Here is a 19,440-nt window from a genome sequence, read left to right as displayed (position 1 = left end):
AGAATATTCCTTTCGTTCGCTTCTGTTTTGAAACTACTGGTAGCCACCCTTTACTCTGAGGTCTCATTAAAGTAGTGTTTTCAGGGGAAATGCATTTATTTTGCAGCATCTAATTTTTAACCATTTGTTTGGTTGTAATTTAACCTGAGTCTCCTATTCATTGCAGTAACCAAAAATATTCAAGAGCAGTCAACATGCAGGAGCACTTATTTATTTACTTATTACTAGGATTCATACCCGTAGGAAAATAAAATCCCAAAATTTAGTTACTATATCAGTGTTCACAAAATCCTAGGAGAAAACTTAACCGTTTACTGACTTGCTTGGATCCAGAAGTCCTCAATTGGTTTTTACTACTCTATCTCTTTAAGTGAAAACCCAACAAAAACCAAATAAACAGAAATATTATTTTTAATTTAAAAAGAAAAGAAAACCTAACAAAATGTATAGGATAGCCTACTAGATCCTGAATATAAAGCACAATAATAACAAGCATTAAAAGAATAGCTGTAGCCCTGGCTGGTATGGCTCAATGGATTGAGCACCGGCCTACAAACTGAGAGGTCGCTGGTTTGATTCCTAGTCAGGGCACGTCTGGGTTGTAGGCCAGGCCCCCATTTGGGGATATGTGAGAGGCAACCAACCAATCTATGTATCTTTTGCACATCAATGTTTCCTTGCCTCTCTTCCTCCCTCTCTTACCCTCCCTCTAAAAATAAATAAGTAAAAATCCTTAAAAAAAAAAAAAGAACAACTATATTCCCAGTGGTGGAAACAGCGTGACCACAGATCTTTCCTGAGCCCTGAGTCAACCAAGTAAGATACCTGCTTGCCCCTACAGTAAGAACACCTATTAGACTGTGTACAATCAGAACTAATTTACATGTCTCTATCAAAAGTTGAAAGCAAAATAAGTCGGTACCTCCAGGGACTCCTGGGGTTCCTTAGTCACTGGCTAGGAACCCAATCTGAGATGAAACAAGAGTGAAGTAGTCCTGGCTATGTAATTCTATAACTGGTTTTGAAGGGTTCTTAGAGTCTAAATAATCTACATTTGACCCTTGCACAACATGGGGCTTATGGGTGCTGACACCCACACACCCACTCCTCATAGGTGGTAAGTCCACATATAACTTTTGACTCCCCCAAAACCCAACTAACCAACATAAGAATAAGAAGAGGTGTCAGGAGAAGAAACACACATCCACACCAAAAACACAAGATCTAGGAATATAACGGGGCCATTCTGCAGCCTGGAGAAATTTGGTAACATACCACGGAGTTGGGGGTGCAGAGTGGGTAAAGGACTGTCATCTCCTCCAGCAACTGTTTGCCATGCACTGCCCTCTACCATGCACTGCCACACCAGGCTGTGCTTCCCACCACCTTTTGTGGACAAGGTGGATTATGGCTGTCTGCCTGCTTGTCTGCCTGCCCCATGAGACTGAGCATGCTCAGGCAGCAGGGTTTTCCTCATCGAAGTATCCCTGACATCTGGCACAGGACGCGGTGCATTCAGTGAATGTCTGATGGATGAGTGAATGCATGAATGAATGAATTCTTGAATCCCACTCAGCAAACACACCTTTGGCATCACTTAGAGAAGCAGCCACATGGAACTCAGCTAAAGAGCTCCACACGCTGACAGATCAGGCCCTAGAACCCTACCAGAGCTCCCAGTGCAGTGACCGTTGCTCCCCCAGGACCACAGATGGACGAGGACTGGAGACCAAGTGTTCACTGGAGGTTTTCCGACTCCACCAGAGTCACTGGTCCTCGACACCCAGGACAGCCCCAGTACCCAGCAGATGATGCCAAGTGAATGTTTATTGAGAGAATGAGTAGTCACCTGTCACTCCCTCTCCCTCCAAAGGCCGTCCTTTGAAAAACTAACTGAACTTCTTGTGTGAAAACTTCAGGCCTGACTCGGGGCAGGAGGGCCAGGAAGCACTGGGGTTCTGACTGGAGGCTGCACACGAAGGCACACTGACACTCTGTCTAAGGGGCACCATTTGTGTGACTTAGGAGACATCTACATAGAGGCAGGGAGGATGGAGATGGTTCTACCCCGGCCACCCCAGCCCCACACCCATTTCAGTAGATCTCAACCTGAGCTGCACGTGAGAACCACCTGAAGAGTCTTATAGCATTTCTGGACTGCACCTTGGATTAACTGAAACAGAATTTCTGAAGGTGAGACCCAGGCTGTGGCATTTTTAAAGCTCCCCACCGATTCCAGTGAGCAGCCAAGCTTGGGAAAGATGGCTGTCTACACAGTCAATCAACCTGCCGCTGCAGCTCACAGTCGGCTGAGCCCTCTCCACCCTGCACAGGGTTTGGCTGCCGGCCGGGCCCTTCCATCTGTTTGGTGGCAGCAGCAGTCACTGCCACTGCTGTTTTCTAATCGTTCTCATCTCTGCATAATCACATGCAGTGTTTTTACCCTGGTTTAGAGGGCTGGAGGAAGACTTTCGCAAGATTTTATAACTCACAGCAACACAACAAATGCACCTACATTTCCTTATAAGTGCATATGTGTTTGTGTATAAATGTAAATATAATCTACCCAGAGTTTAACGCTGCTTTAGTTGTTGCTTTGTGCCCAGAACATTTTGTGAGCATACTTCCTTCAGTTTCAAGACCAGTTTCTTGCCAGTTTAGATTTGTGATGAATCTTTTTCCCCCTCTAGTGGTAATACTGGGGCATGTCCGTTTTGTGCAACAGGTTTCCTCCTCTTAGACCCTTCTTGGCCTCTTAGTCCCCAACAGCATCAGAGACTGGTTAATTTAGGGCCCTGTGCTCTTCGCTGCTGCATTAAGTCCAGTGAAATTTACCCTTGTGAAGAGAAAGTGCCAGTGAGACTGTAACTCACTCCTCAGCCTTCTGTCGGTTCGCCAAAGGACCTTCACTTCAGCAGGCCATTCACTTCAGCAAAATTTTACTGAGCACCTGTTATATACCAGGCATACATGAGTCAAGAGAGCTGTTTCACCTCAAAGCATCTTTTCTACTGTTTTTATTTGATGATAAAGTATTAAGATCTTAATACTAAGACAATAGTAGAGCATTATGTTTCTCCCCAACCAACCTACTTATCATCAATCAACTTACTTAACCTCTCCATGCTTGTTTCCTCACCTGCAAAAGGGGCCTGACAATGGTACACTTTTTATAGGGTTCTACTATAAAGCACTGCCTGACATTATTGTCATCTTAATCATCAAATGTATTCTAAACATCCTAACTGTACTTTAGAATGATTTGCTCAAGCATACTTTCTGCTCATCAATTCAGGGATTATATTAAATTTCTTGGGTTTTTTTAAATTTATTTAGGTTTAGACAGAGGGGAAGGGAGGGAAAAAGAGAGGGAGAGAAACATAGATGGGGGAGGAAAACATCAGTCCGTTGCCTCTCACACGCCCCCAGCTGATGGCATGGCCCACCACCTAGGCATGTGCCCTGACTTGGAATCAAACCAGCAACTTTTTGGTTTGCAAGCCAGTGCTCAATCCACTGAGTCTCACCAGCCAGGGGTGGTGAAAACACGGGCTGTGGTGTCAGCAGTTACCTGCCCCTGACCAGTTGTGCAACTTTGGGAAGGTTACTCAACCAATTGAGCTTCCACTTGACCCAGATATCAAAGGTGGGAAGTCCTTCCAGTTTCAAGTTGACATAATGCAGGTAAAGTATTCAGTGTAGCGCTAGCCATCCAGCAAGGGCTTCACTATTGGAGACCCCTTGACACTAAGTTGAGGTGGACAAGATCTGTGTCGTGCTCATTTTCATAACCCCATCATCTAGCTCTGTGTCCAGTAGATGGGAATGGGGCACTTAGGTCAAATTCATTGCATTTGAGAGGAGACAGAAGCCATTTTAGACATCCTAGTGATGACCAGAGAAATGAGGAAATGCTGCAGGGACCAAGGATGACAAGACTAAGCAGTCAGAAATGCTTTCTTGGGCTTAACTCAGTCTCTCAAGTTTTCTGTTTTGATTTTGATCATGTCCAGCCCTGGGCGGTATGGCTCAGTGGATTGAGCACTGGCCTGCAAACTAAAAGGCCGCTGGTTTGATTCCCAGTCAGGGCACATGTGTGGGTTGTCAACCAGGTCCCCAGTAGGGAGTTCACGAGAGGCAACCACACATTGATGTTTTTCTCCCTCTCTTTCTCCCTCCCTCCGCCCCCCTAAAAAAGTAAATAAATAAAATCTTTTTTAAAAAATCATGTCCAGTCCCTGGAGAAGGGAGTGAGGATTCGGTGAAAAGAGGGAGGCTGAGGTAACTGAATGATAGAAACCGCTCAGATCACCTGACCCTAATGACAGGGGGTCTCCACTCAAAAAGGATCATTGTACAAAGGCTGAAATGGCCAGGAGCCTCAGCGAGTGTGCCTCACGTTCACTCCCCACAGAGTGACGTGATCTTTAGAAGCAGTTAGAGTAGTCTCTTAGGAACAAAAAAAAAACTGTTTTACTCTTTTTAGACTCTAACTACATGTTTTCATCTGTGTTTCTTGAAGGTTCTATGATACTAAAGATTCATTCGGCCTACGTAATTACTATCCCATCAAACTCTTCACATTTGGTACTTACCGATTTATTCCTTGACATTCAATGTTTTCATCTTTCTCCTTACTTCCTCATAATGACAGCTTATTGTTGTGATTTAATTGCTTTGTGAAAAGCTAATTATATTAGTTATCTAAGGTGAAAGAACATATTTTTATGATTTTTCAGAAGCAGTTCTATTTAAGTAAATTTTCTAAACCAGGCAGGTCCTGCCTATTAATGAGTGAACATTTCTGATACTTTAGAAAGTATTTTGGTACACGTGAAATGGAGTCAAAGGCTTATTGCTGTTCCTGAAGTGTGCCTGGGTATGTCAGGTCTATTCTAGGGCGTTCTTTTTAGATCACTACGAGAGTCTGCCTTGTCAAAGAACACAAACCACTTCAAATAGCTAGAAAGTAGCTAATCCTCATTCGTTTCTTCAAAGAACATTTATTGCATCTCTAATACTGGCCAGAGAATGCATGGAAGGCCAGGGTAAAAAACTCAGACTCTGATACCAAGTCCTACGAGTGAGCTACAAAGCCACAGACTCAGCTACACAACAGCGCATTTGAGAGCACAGAGCAAGACCATCTAACCCCCAAGGGGCAGTCAGGAAAGGTTGCCTGGAAAAGTCAATGCTTGACTTGAGTCTGGAACAGTTAGCATTTTAGATCCAGTGCCAAGACAGAATGCTGAGACACGAGCACTTTAGTGACAAGAAAATCGAGAAGGGTGGGAGTGCAACTTCACGCAAAGAGATGAACAGGGATGAGCATCTGGAGAGAGAAGACAGGAGCTCTCTGCATCTGTTACCCTCTTCGCTCTCAAGTTGCCCACTGAATCTCCTTGCAGAGCTCATCAAGGGAAAAAGACACAACCTGTATGCAAGGACCTCATACAGCCTCAGGGAGGAGGTTGATATATAAGCAAATAGCTACAATGTGGTATGTTATGTACTAAAATAGAAGTTGATAGACAAGTGATTAACTGCTTTGGAAGAATTACAGAAATTTCCATTAAAAGGTGACTTAAAGATATTGTAGGATTTAGAGCTGAGTCTTAAAGATATTGTAGGATTTCAGAAAGAGAAAATAGTATATGCAAATAATTGATATATATGTTTGATCAAACGGTGTTTTGTGAACCTACAAATATTTTATTGTTGCTGGAACCTCAAGTTCCAAGGAGGAAGTGGGAGCAGTTAAGGCAAGAGAGATAAGCAGAGGCCAGTCCATATACAGCCCTACAGAATGTGCTAAGGGGTTTGGTGTTTACTCAGTAGGACCATGGAAAACCAATGGGGGCTCGTGGAGGGGGAGGGTTAATATGGTCATCTTTGCATTTTGAAAGGTTTATTCTTTCTAATGTAGATAAAAAGGAGGAGATAGTTTTGAGAGCTACCAGTACATGCTTGGTCTGCCCTTAGAAAACAAAAACGACTGTTGTTATTCTTCATATATTTATTTCAAAAATACTTATGCTTTTAGGTCCTGGCCAGGTAGCTCAGTTGGTCTGAGTGCCATCCCGATATGCCAGGTTGCAGATTCAATTCCTGGTCAGGGCACATAAAAGAAGCAACAAATGAATGCATAAATGAGTGGAATAACAAACCAATGTCTGTCTGTCTGTCTGTCTCTCTGTCTCTCTCCCTCTGTCTCTCTCTCTCTCTCTCTCTTTCTCTCTCCTCTCTCAAATCAATTTTTAAAAGTACTTGTGCTTTTCAAAATTCCTTCCACATTTATAAAACATATTACCCAATTTAGAATTCTTTTATCTCATCTCAGACCTCTTCAATGTTTTCCTTTTAAACTCACAACAAAGCCAGTTAAGAAAACCTATTTGAGCCATGACCGGTGTGGCTCAGTGGATTGAGTGCTGACTTGTGAACCAAAGGGTTGCCGGTTCAATTCCCAGTCAGGGCAAAAGCCTGGGTTACAGATCAGGTCCCCAGTGAGGGACAGGTGAGAGGCAACCACACATTAATGTTTCTCTCCCTCTCTTTCTTCCTCCCTTTCCTATCTCTAAAAATAAATAAGTAATTTTTAAAAAAGAAAAGAAAATCTATTTGATCTCCAAGTTAGAAAACTTAATTCTTTTTTAAAAGATTTTATTTATTTATTTTTAGAGAGGGTTAGGGAGGGAGAAAGAGAAGGAGAGAAACATAAATGTGTGGTTGCCTCTTGTGTGCCTTCTCCTGGGGACCTGGCCCACAACCCAGACATGTGCCCTGACTGGGAATTGAACTGGCGACCCATTGGTTCACAGTCTGATGCTCAATCCACTGAGCCACACCAGCCAGGGTGAAACTTAATTCTTAATAGGTGAGATGGTTTTATACACTCAGTAATGCACTGGTGAACTTAACAATCAGCTATCCTAGAGGCTAAAGTCCTGGTTTGTAGTGTTGGCTGATTTCCATAGAATAAATACAGCTCCTAAAGTTACTATCACACTAGCAGTGTGACATCACCGAACAAGAAGTTGGGAGAGATATGCAATATTACACTGTTAGTGTCTCCATCATAGAGACACAAAAGATGTGTGCAACTCAAGAGCAGAGAGAGTAACATGGAGTAAAATAATTAGGAAGTGATGAAGTTTGAGTAAAGATTACCTTTGTTTTAATGTGATTTATTTTACTGTACATTTATGTAAGTTAATTTTTAATAATGGCTCTGTTTAACAACCAGAAAAATTCTTAAAGCTGTAATAATCAGCTCCTTGGAGTCAGTACAAGCCCGCCCCAGCCCATCACTGCATATAGTCCTCTTTTCCAAATGATTAGAATGGTATTTATTAGCCCACCTTGCACTGTTCCATGTGAAGGTGGGAAAACCTGTGAATAAAGCACTGCCACCTGAGGGGATATAATGTGTAAAAATGAATGGGAAGCCAGTGAAGAATTTTAATATGTACTCTACTTTGCATACCTATTATCATATGACCATACTGAAAGAACATAAAAGACTATCCATTTCCTATTTTATGTTAATTGAAATTGTAAGTATTGACCAAAACTTCAAAACATGGATTTTCTTTTAATTTGGCTAGTTCGTATCATAAATTATATAAATAAAAATGAAGTTATTTAAGGTCCGCCTAAAACATGACTGAAGGCTAGAATGTGGCATTGCCCACTGAAGGCCTCCAGACTGTTCCTTCTGTTAACATATTTGCGAAAGGGAAAGAAAAAAGCGTGCACCACATTGAGATGAGCTATCATATAAAACCCACACCAGCCTCCACGAGGAAACAAGGGCTGGTCCCCATTAGGGCAAACAGAACTCAGTTTGCAGGGGTGAGCAGACACGCCGCTGGCCCGAAATGCCTGAGCTACAGGCAGCAGGAACACATCTACTCATGCAGTTTGTCCCTCTGCAGGTAGGGTGGCTTCTGCCACCCTGGGCAAGGAAAAACTGCCCAAGATCACAGTTAACCTCAACATCCCCAGAAATGACTCCATGGGAAACCAGGAGGCCATGTGGGGGTGAAAACCAGACAGATCTGGGTGGGATCCTGGCTTTGCCTCACACTGGTTCCTAGTTTGGGGCCAAGTCAGTTCCCTGAACTTCATTTTCCATAAATTTAAAGGGAGATAAAAATCTTATCACGTGCTGTTCAACATAAGACATACAAAGTAGTTCACATAACAAGTGGTAATAATGTTGAAAACACAAACAATAGAGACAACCATAAAAACCACCTAGGGGAGTATAAAGATGATTTTCCCTTTTCCCTGCCCACCCAGGCACCATCAGCTACTTGGAAGATAAGCAAAGAGGGTTTCTGGGCTTTTCTGTCCTGGCTGCTGTGGTTCAGTTGGTTAGAGTTTCATCATAGACAAGAAAGGGTATAAGTTTGATTCCCAGTCAGGGCACATACCTAAGTTGTGGGTTCAGTCCCCGGTTGGGGTGTGTACAAGAGGCAACCAATTGATGTTTCTCTCCCTCTCTCTCTCTAAATCAATAAGCATGTCCTCAGTGAGGATAAGGAAAAAAGAGAGAGGTTACATTAAAACAGATTTCCTTTACTTTCTGCTAATAACTTTGCTTAAATGTCTTTGAAAAAAAAACCTATCTTGAATGGAGATTGGTTGAGAAAATGTGGTAGGGAAAGTAAGAATATTATGGATGTTCTTGGATATCTATATTCTTATGGATACCATCCATGTACGGGGATATAGATTCATTGTGGTGATAATTTTGTAATATATACAAATATCAAATTATTCTCTTACACATCTGAAACTAATGTCAATTATACCTCAATTTAAAAATACAATATGTATTATGGGTAAGTGATTCGGGGATAATTAGGATACAATTAATTTGAAGTTAATACAATTAAAAGATAGAGTTTGGGGCTTTTTAACCAGTAAAGCAATTTGGATTCCTTGCAATCAGCTACCACTTGGGATAGGTAATGAGGATTTTCTGTTCACACTCCACATTTGTTCCTAATCTTCCCACTTTCCACCAAGGATGATAAATCTTGGTTCACAGAGCCTCACTGGCTGATTCCCAGCCTGGGACCCATGGATGTGATAATGGGAGTCTATGAGCCATTTAATGGCTGAAAAAACACCAAGACTTAACATCCACCTGTAATAAAGCTGCACAGACTCATTAAAATGTTATGGTTCTTTGCTTTCTTCAGGAATTATATCAAGTTATAGCAGTCACTGGTTACCTTAAGTAGCTTAGCTATTTATGGCATCATGGAATTTAATGGTAAAATATTGTTTTAAAGCATGGGGTCCATGTTGGGGGAAGGCACAGCAATAAAAAAATTTCTATTTATGAAAAGCTTAGACTTAGCTGATGAGTGTATTATTTCTGAAACAAAAGAAACTTGGCTGGTTAATGAAACAGTGTTTTGCAAAAAAAATTAAGTAAAATTTTCATAAATTTTTATACAGATATTCATTTTTCTACAGAAAATAAGAGAGTTTTGCAGATACATCTGCATCTTACAAATGAATATTGTTAGGCCTTTGCTGGCGTGGCTCATTTGTGTGGGCATCATCCAGCAAACTGAAAGGTCGCTGGTTCAATACCTCATCAGGGCATAAGCCTGGGCTGCAGGTTCAGTCCCTAGTGGGGACAAGTACCAACAGCAACAAATGGATGTTTCTCTCTCACATCAATGTTTCTCTCCCACTTTTTCTTCCTCCCTTCCTCTCTCTCTAAATTAAAAATAAAAGGTTTTTTTAAAGATACCCAATTTTATTTTTTTAATGTAATGAATATTGTTACATAAAAAACACTTTAACAATTTTTCTATTTTACAAGTGATGCATGCAATCACTAGGTGGACTTCTAGGGGTGACACAGAAAAGGCAGAACTGCATTTTGACTTTCATTTTAAATCAAGGTTTCAACAAACATTAAAAAGGTACAAAATTCCATAGTCTCTTTTTTAGTGTGTTTTTCTATTCTCAAGGTGTGCCCCACATGACAGATTCTTAAATTGTCCACTATAAACTTGGGCTTTTATATTGCATTTCATAGGGACCTAAAATTATTTGATGCACAACTTTTCCCCCCAGAGTTTCTTGTATTTATTTACTGCTAGTAAGCTATTTTTATAACTTCTTTCATGAAGTTATGAGGATTATTGTGTAATCTGTTGCTCTTACAGAATTATGAAATTTCATGTTGCAAAGCGAAAGTTTAAAGAAACGTTACGCCCATATGATGTAAAAGATGTCATTGAACAGTATTCTGCTGGTCACCTGGACATGTTGTGTAGAATTAAGAGCCTTCAAACACGGTAAGCAATGAAAATGTTATTTGTTGTCAAGGAAAGGCATAGAAACTATTTGGGAAGACCTCTGTAGTAGAGAAAACCCTTAAATTCCATGGTTCTAATTCATTTTTAGTGGACAATTGGACCTAGCTTTTAACACGGATTTTACATAAGGATGTAAATCAGGTACTAAAAGCCCCCAACTTGCAGGGTCTTGGTTTCCTCATCTGTAAACACGAAGATAATGTTAGGGCTTGCCTCTTAGGATTGTCGTGAGTATTGAATGAGTTAACAGGTCAAATGATCGCTTGATAAATATTAATGGCTGTTTTGGTGTCATCTGGATTATCACTGCTGCTGTTATTTTGTTATCATCTAAACCTAACCATCCTTCAAGAATGACCTAGTCTTGCTCTCTCCTCAAACTTTACCTGACTATCCAGCCCACAAAAACAGACCCTCCCCTGTCTGACCTCCCAGAGCCCTAAAGCCTGCTGTGGAGATAAAAGCCGTCTGAACATTTGCATATTGTGCCGGGGTCAAGACTGGCTGGCTCTTGTGTTGCTTTCTGGTTGCAAGTTCATTCTCCTCGCTGTGTCTAAGACTCATGTCCTGTAAACACCAAACACACGCTGTCTTTCCAGTGAGCATCTCACTCAGTGATTAAAAGAAAGGAGTTTCACATGTTATTCCAATATATGTGTTTCATTGTGTTATCTCGAAGGCAAAATATTTAGTCAATTCCGTTTTTTAAGGGTCTTGCTTCACTATCAGGCACAAATTACCAACATTTGTAATTAAGCAGTTCTTAAAATACAAGGACGGAGTCTAAAATGTGTGTTTATATGCCTACAGCACACTTAGCCAGAATGAGGGATGTACTAGACCTTTAGTAAAACACCAGCTGATCAGTTACAAAAAAAATTACAATCTGTTCATTCATTCTTTCAATGGATAATTATTTGAGCCTGTAATGTGTGACATGCACTGTGAACATCCAAATATTCAAAATAATAACCCCATCCCCTTGAGCTTGCAGTTAATAGATTCGCTGTCAGGACAGTAGGTAGGCCCAGCCTTTATCTCTATGCAGACAAAGTAAACTGGAAAGTTGAGTCAGTACTCCTGGCAATTCATTTGTAAAGCACACCAAACAAAGAAGAAAGTACTACAATTCCCACCTAGCCTGACTGAGTCTCTTTGGAAATTGTTTTAACTCATCCTGTGGTCATGCTACAATCTCTGCCTAAGTGGCAGCAGTCTTCAAAGTCCTTTAATAGAACTCTCTGTGGGTCCCAAGGTTTTTGCTGCAGAATTTCCAAAACTAATCTAGAGTATCTAGATAATGTAGGGTATATTTTCCAACTAGAATTCCAATAGATTTCTTATGTGCTTATCTCCCACACATCAGTTGTACAATAAATGTTCAGTAAATAATCTATTAATATGAAATCATCATAGTTATAGTTTTGTTATATTTTAAATAGTTGAATTCAGGAAATACTTGGTCAAAGACAGAAAAGACCAATTGCTGTGTAGTTTAAGACAATTTTACTTTCAGAAGATCACCCATAAGTGATTTCATCTTGGACCAGAATAGTGAGAAAATTAATCTCATGTGTGATTTTCATGTTAAGAAAATAAGAACATCAACTGAAACAAGTTCATTTTCATTTCATCTTACATAACTTAAAGATAATTGTGCCCTGGCTAGTGTGGCTCAGTGGACTAAGCACCAGATTTCAAACCAAAGGATCACTGGTTTGATTCCCAGTCAGGGCACATGCCTGGGTTGTGGGCCAGGTCCCCAAGAAGGGTCACATGAGAGGCAACCACACATTGACGTTTCTCTCCCTCTCTCCCTCCCTTCCCCTCTCTAAAAATAAATAAATAAAATATTTTTAAAAGATAATTATTTAATTTTTCTTTTCAAAACACTTCATTTGACCTAGGGCAACCTCCATCTTCAGCCACATAATCAGATGTCCTCTTTCTCTGATAGTGTCGATCAAATTCTTGGAAAAGGGCAAATCACATCAGATAAGAAGAGCCGAGAGAAAATAACAGCAGAACATGAGACCACAGATGACCTCAGTATGCTCGGCAGAGTGGTCAAGGTTGAAAAACAGGTACAACTGAGCAATAATGGTTAAAATTTTAGCCAGAGTTATTTTTTAAACCAAAACTGATTATAGGCAGTTGGGTGTATTAATATATTGTGATTAATATATTTAATAATGATTAATATATTTTAAAAATATACAATAATTGTATTAGTAAAAATTTAAGAATTAAAATCAAGAAAAAGTGAATAAAATTAAGTATTCTCTGTGCGTAAACAGAATTCTCTAAACACTTGGACTTCCACATAAGGAATAGAAAATTTCATCTAATCAAACATGAACCAATTATAGATTTTCAACAGTAAGATAAAAAATATCTATTTTTTATTTTTGTTTTGGTTATTTTCATTGTCACTCTCTTAGGTCACTCTTTTTAAAAAACCTCATTATCACAATTATGGTACATTGAATGTTTATTAACCTTCAGCTGTATCTCATACAAAGACCATTTTCTAGAAATCAAGTTGCTCTCCCACCTTAATAATAAATACTTCTGATATTAATTCTGAAACACCTTGTACCTTGATTTTTAAATTCAGAATCCCCTAGATTGATAGTTAAGGTCCTGGTTTTATGATAGAATGAGCTCCTCACTATACTGCTGGAGAGTCCCAGTACACCTTCACAGAAGAGGCTTAGGAACGCCAACGCGACTGGACTAGGGAGTCTCGAAGTTGCATTCGTACCATAATTGTATGGTTTTTGAGAATATCAACTGTCCACTTTAAAGAACTAAGGGCGAGGGGTGCTGAGGAACATTACGGAGAGGTCAAGCACCCCTCCCCTTCCAAGTCCTCCCTTGAGCCTTCCATTGCTAGACATCATGTTCTAAAATGGGACTAAATGGAAAAATAAATAAATAATTAAGTAAGATGGTACTCAATAGCAGGTCTGCATTATAGCAGGTCATGCTCAGTGTTTTGCTGTGTTGGCACACCCTGATTCCCTTTTTTAAATTCCAGAAGTGCAGCCCATTCTTAGTAACAGGTTATAGTCACATGTAACCATTCTTCCCATTTTCAGGTGCAGTCCATTGAGTCCAAGCTGGACTGCCTACTGGACATATATCAGCAAGTCCTCCGGAAAGGCTCCGCCTCAGCCCTCACTTTGGCCTCATTCCAGATCCCACCTTTTGAATGTGAACAGACATCTGATTATCAAAGCCCTGTGGACGGCAAAGACCTGTCCAGTTCCGCACAGAACAGTGGCTGCTTAACCAGATCAGCTAGTGCCAACATCTCCCGAGGCCTGCAGTTCATTCTAACGCCAAATGAGTTCAGTGCTCAGACTTTCTACGCGCTTAGCCCTACTATGCACAGTCAAGCAACACAGGTGCCACTGAGTCAAAGTGATGTCTCCTCAGTGGCGGCCACCAACAACATTGCAAACCAAATAAATGCGGCGCCTAAGCCAGCAGCCCCAACAACTTTGCAGATCCCGCCTCCTCTCCCAGCCATCAAGCACCTGCCCCGGCCAGAGACTCTGCACCCAAACCCCGCGGGCTTACCAGAAAGCATTCCTGATGTCACCACCTGCCTTGTTGCCTCCAAGGAAAATGTTCAGGTTGCGTCGTCCAATCTGACCAAGGACCGTTCTCTGCGGAAGAGCTTTGACATGGGAGGAGAAACTCTGTTGTCCGTCCACCCGGTGGCGCCCAAGGACTTGGGCAAATCTCTGTCCGTACAAAACCTGATCAGGTCGACAGAGGAACTGAATATACAGCTTTCAGGGAGTGAGTCAAGTGGCTCCAGAGGCAGCCAAGATTTTTACCCCAAATGGAGGGAATCCAAATTGTTTATAACTGATGAAGAGGTGGGTTCAGAAGAAACGGAGACAGACACTTTCGATGCCGCAGCGCAGCCTGCCAGGGAAACCGCTTTTGCATCAGACTCTCTAAGGACTGGAAGATCTCGATCATCTCAGAGCATTTGTAAGGCAGGAGAAAGCACAGATGCCCTTAGCTTGCCTCATGTCAGACTGAAATAAGTTCCTCGTTTTCTTTCTAGGCATAGCGGTTTCTTTAGCCATACATATCACTGCATGAACTATTTTGAAAGCCCTTCTAAAGTTGAATTTGCAAGAATCAGGAAGAACATGAAAGGCAATTTATAAGCCCATTATCTTTTAATTGCATGAAAATGCATGTTTAGGAATGGCTGAAATTCCAAGGTACAGCAACATGAACCCACTCATTTAGTAACGTACCTTGAGTAAAATATCCTGAGAAACCAAATACAGCTAATGCTGTGGAGTGTATGAAAATTAGGTCATCTAGAAGATTTGACTCTGTATTTTGGAGTTATGGGAGTAAACACCTTCAAATTTCAGCCATTTCTGCTTTGCGATTAAACACAAAATACATTTCCAAAATTAGGCCATAATGTATATTTAAACACAATGGCTCTCATCAACAGCTGCTAACAAGGTACCAAGTAAAGCAGAATTTGGGGATAGTAGAAATGGCTGCTTATTTCAAGATATATTTGCCAACTCATTCCTATTCAGTCATGTTATTATTAATGTAATTTGAATGTCAATATGTGTGCTTTTGGTGATTTAACGCTGTAGCAAGCAATGTTGCACATCATTTTCATGTTGTTCTTATTGAGAGAATGTTCTTCAAAGAGAAAATGTGCAAATCCTGACATTCAGGGCCAGTGAGGCAAATATACTGACTCTTCGACACATTTAACTGTATGAAAATATATTCTCTAATAGCTGGGTCAACTTTATAAGTGGTCAGCTTCTGCATAAGCAAACGGAATATTGGTCAGTAGAACAGCCAGTGTGCTTGGGCTCACTTCTCTCCACAGTGGCACCAGTGGGGGCTTGCCAATACTGCCCACAGAAAGGAGAAGCGAGAGAAGCTGTTTCCACTAAGTTGATGTACAGGCAGGATCCCAGGGAATGAGACATGTGAGTGGGACTGAGATTGGAAAGGCCCGAGAAGAAGCCAGACACAACACAGGGAATTAAGTGAAGTTTAAGAAAATGACTTCCCCTCAAAGGGCAGTGAGAGGGAGAGAAACAAACCAAAATAAACGAACTTGATTTTCTTAGGAAATGAGTACTGCTAAGGAATTCAACTACCTAAACATCTTATTCTTGTATAGAAACAGAGAATTTTGCAAGGTATTTATTTTTTAATATGCCCTGAATGTTGTTTGCTATTATGTAGTACATTTTGCATAAGAAAGGGTAAAACTAAACCTCCTTTACTTTTTATACCGTAGTGAACATTTTCTATTCGCCCCAAGAACGTTGCACCAAATCTGAAATTGTTGGTTCAGTTTCCTGGAATAAACATTTATAGTTAGAAGCCAGGTCACACTGGCAGAGCCTGCAAATGTAAACACTTCATCCTGTAACATGACAGCCCAAAGCCCAAGAGAAACAAAATTAAAAAATGTATTTACCAGAAAGTAAGCAATGCTGACTGCTCGTTAGAAATCAATCTAGTGATCTCAGACCAGCAGAACTTCAGCCAAGGTAATGGCCTTCCAAAGGCAGAGAGGCGAGATAGTGCTTCAATTCAGTTCAATGCTAGCCACAGAAGGACTTTTAAAAATCTTCCCCTCCCCACCCCCACAGATAGTGCTGCCTCCAGAAATACTTCTCCAGCACCCAGAAGAATGAGCAGGGTTGTCAACTGGATGCCCAAAAGCAAGAGGGGGCCCTGAAACCCACCAGTCCTCCCCAGTTCTTTCTCACAACTGGCTTTCTCCATCCCTCACTCTCTCCTCACTTTTCTTCTCCACTAACTGCTTGTGGGTTCCCTGCCGCTATTTTTGCTTCTGAACCTCACCAGGCCTTAACCAGCCTCCATCCACAAGTAAACTGCTTCTCCACTCTACCCAAAATGTGCTTCTCAACCTTTGAAAATCCTTGTCCCTTTTGATAGACACTGAAATTTTGAAAGCTTCCTCTTCTCACTCACCCCTGAGTCCTAGCATACTCCCCCTGGAGAGGATCCCTCGGAATCTTTGCTGCTGGAGACACACAGAAGATAGAGTCTAATTTTACATTCCAGTTGAAAAGATTTTATCAAGCTTTCAAAGCAATTATTTTCATTTTTGAAACATAGAAGCTTAGTAAACTGTCAAATGCAATCTCTCATCTCCATTCAGCCTGAAGTTGTGATAGACCCTCTGCAGGAGGTTCCTCACACATACCCCTCAGCTGACCTAAAGCCAGATAGATGCCTGTATGCACTTGGAGCAAGAGGATGGAGGCGGCAACTTTCAGGTAGCCCTGATTCTTGGACACGCTCTGTCCTGGGTCAAACCCCACTGGCAGCAGGAATTCTGAATGTATTGGGGACCCCTCCTTGGGCCTCTTTAGGCCTCAAACACAGCACAGTGCATTCAGCATTGCTGAAGAGAGAAGATTCAGAAACAAAACCTACGAAGAGCACGGAGGTCTTAATCATTGCAAATGTGATCAACCACATTGTGGAAAACCTTTATACATTGAAGCCATGACCATATTGTGTCTACGTTATTCTAGCACACAAAAAAATCTTGGATGTTCAAAGATAGTTGCATTGTGTAAAAAACGTAGGGTTCTGTTTGTTGCATTTCTCCCTGGGGAGTACAGAGAGGTCTCCCACTTACATCCGGCAAAGTCCCATTGGTGAGTCCCAAATGGTGTCTTGAAGCACAGGTTAGCTGGGCACTAAGTAACCACCTACCTTCTCAGCTCAAGTTTGTCTGCCTTCTTCAACATGCAGCGTTGATCGAGGTGACACTTGGTGGCAAACATCCCTTATATGAGGTTAACTAAAAAGTGTTCTGTGTCTGATCTAAATGTTTGCTTTGTGTTCAACTAAATATCGGCAGATTACAAGTTTTGTTTAAAGTAAGACACTTTATTGAGTTTTTAAGTCTTCATCTCCTATTCAATGGTGCCTTTCTCACCTCCTTTGACTCAGTGATTCTGAAAGTTCTTAATCTGCAGGTGAAACAGGGAAAAGGAGGAAACCAGGCACAAAGGGACTAATTCTCACACCCATTTGCCAAGCAAAACTGTAAGGAATAATGGCACAAGTAACTAAATTAATGGATCACTTAAGAAAACATCATAAATATTACCTTATCTCCCCAGAAGCTGATTTTCTTTTGCCTTAAAATGACTTGGTTGTGTTTTTGTAAGAGAAATTTAACTTAATATAATTACGTGCATTTAAATGAGTAGTTCAAAAAGTTATGTATGACAATGCAATTGTCTGTTTCCTGAAACAAATCAGGAATATCCATTTCAAGCTACCATTAAAATGTAATTTCCTTTGCTCTCTTTCACTGGGATTATTTGTTTTAAAATAAAACATTAAAAAGATGTCTAAACAACTAGCGTGACTGTTTTTTGTCTGGAACTAACTGGTAGGTTCCGAACTTACTGGTCCCAGTCAACCAAACTAACTATATACAAATTTGGGGCTAGGCTATAAAAATTGTTGTTTCACACCCTGGCTAGCGTGGCTCAGTGGAGTGAGTGCAGGCCTGTGGACCGAAAGGCTGCTGGTTCGTTCTGGGTCAGGGCACATGCCTGGGCTGCAGGCCGGTCCCTGGATGGGGGCCTGCAAGAGACAACCGATCTGTGTTTCTCTCTCACAGTGATGTTTCTCTCCCTCTTTTCCCCTCTCTCCAAAAATAAATAAAATCAAAAAAGCATCTTTCTGTGAGGTTGCTGAATTGGGAAGAAGAGAGGTTTCTACATGTTTTTGAGGGTTTTATAAGAAAAATAATTTGGTATTAATTTGTCTGTTTTAACTTGATATATCAAAACTCAGGCATGTGTGCATGTGAGCTGTGTGTTGAACAAGTGACAGGAAGTGGTGACGGTGGTGCCCACATTCTGCCACCCCTGGCTGCTCCCAGCTCCCCAGTTAAGCACCCACCCAGCTCTGCCTTACCAGGGGAGGGCTTCTACTCCAAAACAAAATTTTTCCTTCTTCTCTAAAAACCCCCGCTCCTTCTGTCCCACCAGCAACTTTGCACTACGTGTTCATGATTAATTCCAAGGGAATGAATTTAATGGCGACTCAGAATGATAGAACTCTGGAACACAAAGCAACAAAGCCCTAGCAGAAGCACTTTAGACAGTCAGAAGAAGGATGAGGGTAACATGAGGTCACCTTCCCATCATGGCCTTCAATGAGATCAGAAAGGTTTGTGCCTATTCTACCACTTTCCAAAGATCCCAGTGAAGATAAAACTGTGTATGGAACATGCTTGCTTCACCAACTTAAAGGGTAAAACACTTCCAAAGACGTTTGAACTACTTTAACAGTACCTCTCACACCCACCAGTTAAAAGCAAAATATACTTTTGACAGTTATTCTGTCCTAACCATTGATAAATATAGGCTCTCGGGCACAGGCCTGTGAATCAGAGTCACAGGGGTTTGAGTCCCAGTCAGTGCACCTGCCTGGGTTGTGGGCCAGGTCTCCAGTAGGGGGCACATGAAAGACAACCCATATAGATGTTTCTCTTCCTCTTTCCTTCCCTTCCCCTCTCTTTAAAAATAAATAAATAAAATCTTTTTAAAAATTTTTTTAAATATAGCCTCTCAGACCTTGAAGTAGCCACTTTTATTAGCCTGGTTTCAAGTGATTCCAGAATCTAATACAGTAAAAATTGTTACTTTAAAACTTTTTAAATTTACACTAATTGCAATAAGACTTGACCCTGGGGCCTACCCAGTTCCTCATCATTCCTCAAAATTGTTACTTTAAAACTTTTTAAATTTACACTAATTGCAATAAGACGTCACCCTGGGGCCTACCTAATTCCTCATCATTGAGGTTTTTACTACATTTCAAAGCAGAAATTGATCAGACACATTATGTGGAAACTATAGATTTATACACTACCCTAGAAATCATAGCACCACAAAACTGGTGAATAGAAAAAAAATGTTTCTATTCAAATAAATAAATAGAAAATCCAAAGGTATGTTGGTATGATACATTTCTCTTTGCCCATTCACATGAGTCACTTCATTCCTATCATAAT

The 19,440-nt window shown here is 40.9% G+C and overlaps 1 protein-coding gene across 3 annotated transcripts in view; it reads left to right on the top strand.

Moving 5' to 3' along the window:
* The window catches only part of KCNQ5 (potassium voltage-gated channel subfamily Q member 5), a 504,767-nt gene extending 487,011 nt beyond the window's left edge, over positions 1-17,756 (top strand). For all 3 annotated transcript variants that reach the window (XM_037034317.1, XM_037034316.1, XM_037034318.1), the window contains 3 exons: positions 10,197-10,328; positions 12,307-12,433; positions 13,451-17,756. In XM_037034317.1, coding sequence (XP_036890212.1) covers positions 10,197-10,328; positions 12,307-12,433; positions 13,451-14,413 — 1,222 coding nt within the window. In that variant the 3' untranslated portion in view covers positions 14,414-17,756. The remainder of the gene's footprint in view (positions 1-10,196; positions 10,329-12,306; positions 12,434-13,450) is intronic.
* Positions 17,757-19,440: the final 1,684 nt, after the last annotated feature.

The sequence above is a fragment of the Sturnira hondurensis genome, unplaced genomic scaffold (genome assembly GCF_014824575.4).
Source record: "Sturnira hondurensis isolate 20B ecotype Veracruz unplaced genomic scaffold, ASM1482457v3 Scaffold0022136, whole genome shotgun sequence".
Lineage (NCBI taxonomy): Eukaryota > Metazoa > Chordata > Mammalia > Chiroptera > Phyllostomidae > Sturnira > Sturnira hondurensis.
The sequence above is the reverse complement of the archived record's forward strand: the minus strand, read 5'-3'. Positions and strand labels throughout refer to the sequence as shown.